At 46.4% G+C, this 9,641-nt stretch overlaps 1 protein-coding gene across 3 annotated transcripts; it reads left to right on the plus strand.

Moving 5' to 3' along the window:
• Positions 1-699: 699 nt before the first annotated feature.
• Positions 700-7,556, plus strand: LOC115605467 (C-type lectin domain family 4 member E-like). Of its 3 annotated transcripts, XM_030479875.1 has the most exons (6): positions 700-1,001; positions 1,889-1,984; positions 2,997-3,089; positions 4,185-4,336; positions 4,557-4,687; positions 4,960-7,556. In XM_030479875.1, the coding sequence occupies exons 1-6, from the start codon at positions 953-955 to the stop codon at positions 5,117-5,119; spliced, it is 681 nt and encodes a 226-aa protein (XP_030335735.1). In that variant the 5' UTR covers positions 700-952; the 3' UTR covers positions 5,120-7,556. The 3 variants fall into 3 exon arrangements, with proteins under 3 accessions (XP_030335735.1, XP_030335732.1, XP_030335734.1); XM_030479872.1 differs by having other exon boundaries at positions 4,167-7,556; XM_030479874.1 differs by having other exon boundaries at positions 4,185-7,556.
• The last annotated feature ends 2,085 nt before the right edge of the window (positions 7,557-9,641 follow it).

The following is a 9,641-nucleotide window of genomic DNA, read 5'->3' on the forward strand; positions in this document are numbered from 1 at the left end:
CTTGTGCTATAGCATCCATTCCTTCCTCAGTGCATCCATGCATGCCTTTTCACAGGGAGAAAGTACTGATGGAGCATGGAAGAGCAAAGGCCGTCTACCTACTCCAGTCCATTCAGAGTACAGTGAGATCCAGTAGGGATTCTTTATCCTTACGGGTATTCTTAGGGACAAAACCTGCAAGGTTTTGAATCAAGACGCCTTGAGCAGTGCTAGAACCACCAAGTATGGCTGTGTCTTTTGTAGTTGTGACCAAGTAAAACTTCGAGATCTGTAATGCACAGGGATTCTGACACCGTCTAGTGATCCTTTCTGAGCTCCAGCTCCATAATGACAGGTCATATGCAATGCCTCCATTCAAAGCTCCATCCTTTTTTCCTGAGCAATTAGTTAAAAATGGTGTTGGCAAGCTCTTTGTTGTGCTCTGGGTTACTGGGCTCAGGCTTCATGTAGGGACTTTCCCAGACTGAGTCATAGATATATTTTCTTACCATTTTTTGACTCCCTTTCACAGGACGTTGTGAGTGGGTTTAGCCCTTTGCTACCAAATACCAACAGTGGAAGCATTTTCACACATGTATTCACTTGCCAGGAAAGAACAAATACCAAAGATGTAAGGCCAGTAGCATGTCCTATGAAACTGCTTCAATATGTGCTAAAGGAGGTTGTTTGAGCTGGAATGTTACTACTCTTCATCTGTTTTCATTTCCCTCTGTGAGTTTCTGTGTTGCAAGGAGCATCTTGTGAAACATCCTCACTGAGAAATCATGAATATTCCCCCCATCTCCATGTGCTGTGGGGAACACCCAGGCTACATCTTTTCCTGCATACCGGATTAGAGACTGTGAAGGCTCTCCACCAGTGTGTGAGCTACCCTAGTGCAGTCTTCTGTGCAGGAGGAAGGCTGTATTTGTGGCCACATTGGTAATGTGGACTCTTGAGGAAGAGTGATACCATGGTAGAGATAATGAATCACCACGGGAGAGTCAGTCCTGGAACTGCAGGTAACCACAAAGCCTTCCTTTCTGTCCTGTGGATGGAGGAGGTGGGGGACAAAGAGCTGGGATAGATAAGGGGTATGGCACAGTGGCTGGCCTCAAAGCAACAGATGAGGGAACTGGGGACTGCCCAGGCTGGGAGCAATGACCTTTTTCCGAGAGCCAGGGGGAATGAAAGTCCAGGCAGACTATGGTCTGCCATCCTCTTCAGTGTTTTTTTCTGTAAACGATGCGACTGAAGAGTGCTATCGTATTATCATTATCCAGGTAAAACTATCTGCATCACACTAGGTACAAGTCACTGCTCCCATCTCTGGTGTCTCTAAGGAGAACCAAGTGAGGGCTCTCCCAGGAGCTTCAAAGTGCCTGTTTTCCCTGTGGAAACAATCTCTTCTGTGTGTCTGCCTCTGCAAACACTGAGCTGGACAATCACTCCTTTGAGTGACTATATACTATTGCATAAAAGGCCTTGGGGATAGAGCCAAAATAAAGACAGCTGAGAGAAAGAAGCTCTAAAGAGAGATGAAGAGGAGGGAGGAACAGAAAGACCATCCAGTGAAAGACAGAGGTAATGAGGGCAACAAGGAAGATGTGTTGAGCAAAAAGGAAGTGTGACAGAAAAAAGAAAAGAGGAGTGCAGGTTAGGAAGAGTGCAGGCGGGACTGGGGATAAAAACTGAAATAAAAGAGCAGCTTCAGGGCAGCCCCTATGTTGCCCTACTCTGTGGGTCTGATCCACTGCTAATAATGGGCAGCAGGACCTGGTTACAACAGGAGCTGCTTACAGTATCTGTAGGGCTCCCCACTCTTGGAACAAGGAAAGCAGCAGGTTTGTGGGGTATGGAGCCCCAACTCTGGGCTGGGGGATTCCAACTCCTGCCTTGTGTTTTTCAGCCTCAGCAGAAGAGAGATGCTGCTCCTGGCTGAACCCCTGGGTCTTCATTGCTTCTGTCCTTGCCATCAAAACCACCATTGTAACCATCTGCCTTGGTGGGTTCCAGGGTCTGTTAATTCCCCTGGGATGAAGGAGGCAGTTGACTGCCTTTTGTCAGTCATTTAGCCCTTTGCCAAAGCAGCCTGTTCTGCTGCCTCTCTCCCACCTCTGCCCTGTTACTCAGGGAGTAGGGTCCCTTCCACAGTTAAGGTTTGTTCCCTGGCAGGGCCTTCCCACTGCTCCTCTCACTTTCCCACCTGTCTTAATAAAGCCAGTCCTGGATGAAACCAGCTCCCACCAAGAGCTGAGAAGTTTCTTTAGTGTCGGGGGACATCTGAGCAGGTTCCCTGAAGGCCAGCTCTTGGATGCTGTTGATCCTGAGCTGTTCTCTCTCTCAGAGCTCCTTGTGACAATATTGAAACCAAGGACACAGTGTGACATTCTCGGAAATACTGGTACCAGGCTGCCCACATTTTAGCAGGGTGGGGGTGAATCCATCAAAATGCTCCAGCCACATCCCACCCACACTGCCTGACCGACCGAAAGGGAAATCCTTTGCTTGTACTGTCCTGGAGTATCATATTGCTCTGAGATAACTGTTCTGTGTTTCTTCTTAACTCCCTTGGGTGAGGCCTTAACACTCAACAGTGTTGAGGCCTTCTTGATAAGAGTAAAAGTGGTGCTCTAACGCTGCAATGCTTGGGAAGATTAAGAGGGAATTTATATTAATATTCCACCATTATTAAGCTTACTCCATGACTTCTTTGACTCTTTCATGACCTCATCCTCAAAGGATGTCTAAGCTGATTTAGTCAGCTAGGAAAATGAGTCTCTCAGCCAGCAGAGGTGAGAGGAGCTCATCCAATCGATGCCTGTTCAAAGGAAGGAGTGACCACTAGTGGGAGAAACGGCCTTCTGTTTCTCGTCTCTTTGTTCCACACAGATTTCTGAGGCTGTTAACACAGAGTCTCTGTGGCAGAGCCAGAAGGTGGAGGCTAGGACAGGTTGCTCATGGATGAGAACAAAAAGAAGACAGTAGCACTTTCTTTCTCTTTCTTCTCTTCCCAGTTGTTTTCCTTCATGGAAGCTACGGCCAGTACATGACTCTGGTCCAGAATGCTACAGAGTGGCGCTGCATCCCCAGTGTATCTGCAGGCAAAAGTGAGTGATGCTAAGAGCTTCATAAGCAACTCCAAGAAACTCACCAAAATTTACTCTAGTTTCAGTTAGCCTTTGAGTTTGGGACTGTGATTGTCAGCCAGGGCTGAATTGTTTTAAAGAAGGAAGCTTGAGAACTGAGGAAAGACAATGTTGTATTGCACAGTTTTACTTAGGATGCTATAAAAACCTGTTCTGGACCAGTGGAAGAGAGTGGCTTGTTCCAGACCTACCTTTGACTACCCTTCCTATTCTTCCCCTCTCACTGGCCCTCAACACAACTCCCCAACTGCTATTCCGTTTGACTAATCTAGCTGAAAGTGCTTCATCCCATTGTAAGGGCTGGTTCAATCCAGCTCCTCTCCCTGTGCTGGCTCAGTGCCTGTTCACACAAGCATCATGTTCAGTGTGAGGGACAGAGGTAGGAGTGGTAAGAGGATATTGTTATGCAGTTTAGAGTAGGTGGAGAGCTGGGCTGCAATCACACATGAAATGACAGCAACGGCAAGTGCTTGAATTCCTGCAGTGCAAATCCCCAACTCAGTTGAGAGATCTGTTCTCATGTAGCCTCATGCTTTGAGAGAATATATCTGTATTTTTCTAATCCATCATGTGACTTTCTGGCTATAAGGCAGATCTCTAGAAAAACCTGGCTAGTGTAAGGAACTGCCTGTGGAGGCAGCAAGGCTGTCAGAGCAGTTTATTGTACCTGTCTGTCAGTCTGCGTGAGTTGAGAGCTAAACACTTGGACAACACTTCTATGATGGGAGTGTTCCCAGAGGAGCGTGAGCCAACTACTTCCCATCTTGCTTCCTCAACAATGGTAAGGCAGAAACTGTGTCTCTCACCAAACGGAGGTTGCATAGACACTGCAGAACAGATAGAGAAAAGGAAAGACACTTTGGGCAGGGGTGTTGTGACAGAAGCCTGTCAGACTGTTTACAGCTTTACTTGTGGAGCACGGAAGAGAGTGTTTACCTCTGTCCAGACTAAAGATGTGGTTCAAACCCCTCCCCTAACATTTAGGAACCTTCGTTGAGCTCATGGGGCTGAAGGACAGCACATCTTGTTCGAAAGCAGGATTTTCCCCACACACAGAGGAGGGCTGGTCATGCTGTCCGAAGGGCTGGAAACGCTTCCAAGGAAGCTGCTATTACCTCTCGGATGATGTGATGTCCTGGGCTGCCAGCGAGCAGAACTGCACTGGGATGGGCTCTCACCTCGTGGTGATCAACAGCAAAGCAGAGCAGGTATGTGCAGGGCTGAGAGGGGGCACAGCAGCCAGAGCCCCAGCACCAGCCCAGGAGGGGACTCAGCCCCTCTTTGTCCTGAAAGGGAGGGAGGATGTCCTTTGTGCATCCCTTCAGTACCAGTTTCCCTCTGCCACCAGCCCTGCTCCACAGGGACTCCTGCCGCCTCCCTCTGCTCAGTCCTGTATCTCATGGACATTGCACTCTCCCCCATTTCCAGGATTTCCTCTTCAACTTGGCAAAAGGAGTATTTACTACTGCCTACGAAACAAAATACTACATAGGCTTAACTGCTTACAAAACTGGGCAATGGCAGTGGGTGGATCAGACTCCATATAAGAAGACAACCACGTGAGTACACAGGGGGAGTGAGGAAGTGTGTGTAATTCAACCCTCAGTCCAAGTGACCAATACACTGTGTAAGGCAGGTATGTGCCAGAGGGGGATTTCTGTCTCCAACTGCACTGTAAGTCAGAAAACTCAACTAGCTTTCCAGTCAAAACTATGACTCCTGATCTCTCTACAGTAACCTTCCCCTTTTTCTTCCACAACTGCTTGAGGTGACTTCACCCCCACTGTCATGCATGCAAATACATTCCCAATAGAGTAACTTTCTTTTGCAGGTTCTGGAAACCCGGGGAACCCAATTTACTCTTTGCAGAAAAATGTGCTGCAATTCATGTCAAGGGAAACACAGACTCAAGCACTTACAGTAACTGGAATAACGTCCTTTGCTTCACAAGTTGCTATCGAATTTGTGAACTGCCAGTCAAATTTGTCTGAGGAAGGAAACTCCACTTCAGTTGAAGGAGCTGAAGGAGTACCTTTGAGAAAGAGCAGCTCATGAAATACCTGATGAAAAGCTGGTCGGAGCTCACACAAATGCTTTATCTTGCAATGCAAGGTGAGCAAGCCTCCTACAGCATCTCAGATCTGATGGACTCAGTTCCCAGCCTGTGCCCCTGCATCTCTTTCCAAGATGGAGATCAGTCCTGGGTGAAAACGCTCAGGCTGATGTCAAGGACCTATTGTGCCCCTTTTCACGGTCCTGCTTCACAGATGAGTGCCCTGATCCTCCAGTACTTTCCTTGACTCCTTGTCTAGTCAATATCTCAATGATGTGGAAAAGGCCCTCTCTGTTTCATGAAAGGATACTGGTCCTACGAATCACTGGAGCAGAATTTGAAAGAAGAGCATGCAGTGGAGCATGCTTGGCCCACCCCTGAAGGAAACAATTATTCATGGTTTATCTTTAATGTTTCCTTCTTCCTTCCGCAGGTTTTGTGTTGATAAGTTAAAAAAACCATATCAGTAAATGTTAAATTTGCTCAATGCATGAGGCTGTCTTCTGACCAGTCCCAGCACCCTACCAACCCAACCTCCTCCCTGCATGATGGTTCTAACTTTTCAGTGTGTTTGGCACCTCCAGGTGAGAGTATTACTGTGAGTGTGCTGGAGTGGCCAGGAGCAGGAAAAATCTAGTGTTCATCTGCAGAGCATGTGAGAAAGGCGCTGAACAGTTTTGGAGCATCAGGGAAGCAAGAGAGCAGGCTGTGTAGTAGTGCCAACAACTGTTTGCTCAGGATGTAGCAGAGAGGAGATGGATTTTGAAGATCCTACTGAGATATGTGGCAGGATTAAGCATGGCAATGAAGGGGAGAGAAAGCAATCAAATATCACATGAAGTGCTAAAGCCAGAGTTTCCGCAGGAGGGATTTATAATATGAGAAAAAGATAGAAGACCCCTATGAGAGGCATCACTGTAAATCAAACACACACAAGTCTTGAGCAAGTGCTCTGCTTCCCTCAAGTTCCCCAAACCTCTGTCTGTATATTCTTCCTTTTCATCAATTATATCCATGCTTCTTGAAGAGCTGAGAGTTTCCAGTTTGGGACTAAAAATACAACCTGAAAAATCAGTTATGGTTTTTTTTTTTTTAATTCATCAAAAATCTGAGCACAAATTTGTGCCATTTTCATAAGAAGCAATTTGCCAGGTTTCTGTTTTAGCCATGGGACCAAAACATTGGCTCTTACAAGGTCTTGGCCTCCTATTTTCTAAAGTTGCTGGGATCTCTTCACAACAGAGAAAACTTTGTTGTCCTGTCCAACATGACAGCAAACAAAAACATTGAAATGGACTTCTCTTTTCAGTTTTCCCCAACTCATTTATGGAAACCACAGCAGCAGGGTTTTGAGGAAGAAGAAGGGTTAGGTAAGGCACACAGAGAGTGACTGATGCATTACAGAAAATTTTAGAGGCAGCTGCATTTCTAGTTCCTGGAAGGTGGTATAGGGCAGAGCAAAACTCACACCATAAGACTGGTTTGCAAGAAAATGTAACTAGCTAGAAATAGTCTCCATGCCCCAAAATTGGAACACAGTTTTTCCTGAGATGTTCTGACAAAAGAGGGATCTTGGGAGATGATACTGGGTTTGCCTGCAGAATCACCGAAGGGAAGTTCCTTCAGTTCCTCTATATTCCTGTATGCAGACACATACAGACACGGAGTCTGAACCCATTGTTTTACATTAGTTGTACAATCACTGTCCCTGCTTTGTGCAGCCACTGTTGAAGGATAAGTGGTGAAACTCTGAGCAAGAGTTTCAGTCATATCTCTGAGCAAAGCCAATGCCCTTGACTAGTCCACCCCAACAGCAGCACTCAGGGTTTAGGCAGGGATGGACTTCGTACACAGTACATGTTTGCACAGATGTAGAATAAAGCAAAAGCCTTCCTCTTACCATATTCTTCAATATGGATTTATCTGAGAGATGTATCTTTCTTCAGCTTATGAGAAACAGGCACTATGCCTCCAGTTTGTCTTGATGCAGCAGATGCAGCAGATGTTATAGTAAGACAATATAAGACTGTATGTCAGGTATAGTGCTTTCAGAAAGCTTCAGAAGGACAATCTCTGCATATTGAGCCAGGAGGTTGGCTGGAAAGGACAAAAAGTTTATCAGATAAGCATACTTCATGATGACATCTGCAGTCCTTGTTTTCGGCTGGACATCCTGGCCACATCCCAACTGCCTGTTAGAACAAGACCTGCATGCTCACCACTCCTTGGCACATAAACTTTTCCTTTGAAGAGGAACTCAGGTCTGAGGATAGGAAAGGAGCCACAGTGACATTCACTTCTGAGGGTACTTACACTGAAAACATGGTCCGACTGCAGAAAAAAACCCAAATAAATCTATGGCAGTTCAAACTTGAGCTAGCTTCTGGTTTTCCTCAAGAAACCCTGTGATGCCCAGTCTTTGAGATGTTGTTTTCAGCTGGGAAAACATCAGAAGAGCCATATTGGAAAGACAGCCTGGGAATATACCTCATTCCCCTGCATATTGCCTCTTTTTGCAGAGGAAAGCACAGCCAGTTCTCCCCACTCCCTTAATCTTGCTCTGCAAGCCTTAGAAATTCCCTGGTGGGAATCTTGTTATGGAGGAAGTGGTGCCATGCTCTGTTGGTTTTGTCCCACCTGCTCAGATATCAGCCCAGGTAGAAAGGGAAGTTGTTTTCCTTTCTGCTGCTGGCAAGCACTATGTCTATTGATGGCATCACCAGCATGAGACAGAAAGAAATGTCAGGCATTACTGGGGAAAGAAAGAGAAGCAAAAGTGGGAAAGAGACAGGACTGCACTCTGTTTTCAGAAAATATCTCGGCAAACTTGAAGAGGGCGCACAGTCTTAAACGGTCTTCCATTCTAAGTTAATGCAGCAACACTTTGTGCTCTCTGCAATTTGATATCCATTCAGAAGATATAGAACAGGACAAGAAGAAGAAAAATAAAAGGGAAAAAAAACCTTTTTTATTAACTTCTGTAAATAATCCAATGTGCTCTGTTAGTGTTACATGCAAAAGCACCATGGGTCATCTCCCTCAGGAGGACGCTTGCTGGTTCATCTTCCCTTCTTTCTGTGCTGGCTGTCGGGAAGCCATTCTACTGCATGACACTGTTCACCTGGTCAGAGAAGGAAGGGAAACTGAGGGTGGTGGGCAAGGTTGGGATGAGTGTGCTGAGGGACAGATCAATTTTGTCATTTCCTCCTGCCTGAAAAGTGGATGATGTGGAAGCCATATAATGTGGCTGCACCACAGAGCCAAAGCATTATGAGTCATTTCCAAAATTGTGAGACTGTTTTGCAGCTCTGAAAAGCAAGCCTGTTTCCAGAGCACTGTGGGTTTTGCTCCTGGAGTGCTGAGGTTTCTGGCCACCCCTCCACAGCTACTGAAATCACCAAAGAGTTATTAAAGCAAATGAAAGCAGTGAGTGAAAACTGTCCAAGTAACAGACACTATCACACTCTTAATGGGAGTGTATCAACCTTGCTCTTGGTAGTTCCAAACAATGGAGTTATTGATGACTTGTATCCACATAAGAACAAGCACCTGTACTTCCTACACAAGCATTCAAGTACCCTACAACAAAACAAACATAACTCCATGAGAGAAGCTCTTGTCTATGCCAAAACAATGTCTGTACTGCAAATGCAACCCTGTTCTGTCCAAACGCATACCCATGCCTGTGTACTAGGCTAGAAGTTCAGGCAGTTCTGGCAGGAAGCAGGCAATATATATCGCTTCAACAAGGCAGCCTGTGTAGTTCTAGCTCTCCTGCAACTGATACTTAGCAAGGCAACCACAGAGCTGCCATTGCCATTTATATTTCTTCTGGCAAAGCCATATGGGCAGGAGAACATCCCATATTTCTGCTAGGCATGTGGGTTGAGTGGTGGTAGAACGCTGCTGGCTCCATGTAGGTGCAACAGTGCTGGCATGTGGCAGAGCACAGGGGAGCTAGGTCTTGTCATCCTGGTGGTGTCCCAGAACAGCTGCATTATTAAAGCCCATCTACCAAAGTAGTACAGAGCTGAGGTGCTAACCTGCTGCTGTGGTTCCCTTCTGGATCTCCTAGACAGACTCTAGTCAAGTGGAAGTTTCTTAAAAGTGGCCTTTAGATCCTCTCTTTGTTGGGGCCATCTCTGCCCCAGGGAACAATTCTCTTCTGTAGGGAACTGAGGCCCCCATCTGCCAACCTGATGCATCATTTAGGCAGGTTTGCTGTTTGCCAGGTGGTGGTATTCATGATGTGGAAAGATTGCTAATACTTATCCTTCCCTCAGACTATTACTCCCTGCTGCTCTTCCATGTGGGCAACAATCAATACTTCTAGGGGAGACCTGAAGCACATCAAACAGGACTACATGGCTTAGGGGACAAGGGGCAAGCGCATGAGAGCCCAAGTGATGTTCTCCTTGATCCTGCCAGTGACAGGGAATGGCCTGAGGAGGAGTGGATGG

Source organism: Strigops habroptila, chromosome 3 (assembly GCF_004027225.2).
Source record: "Strigops habroptila isolate Jane chromosome 3, bStrHab1.2.pri, whole genome shotgun sequence".
NCBI classification, from domain to species: Eukaryota; Metazoa; Chordata; class Aves; order Psittaciformes; family Psittacidae; genus Strigops; species Strigops habroptila.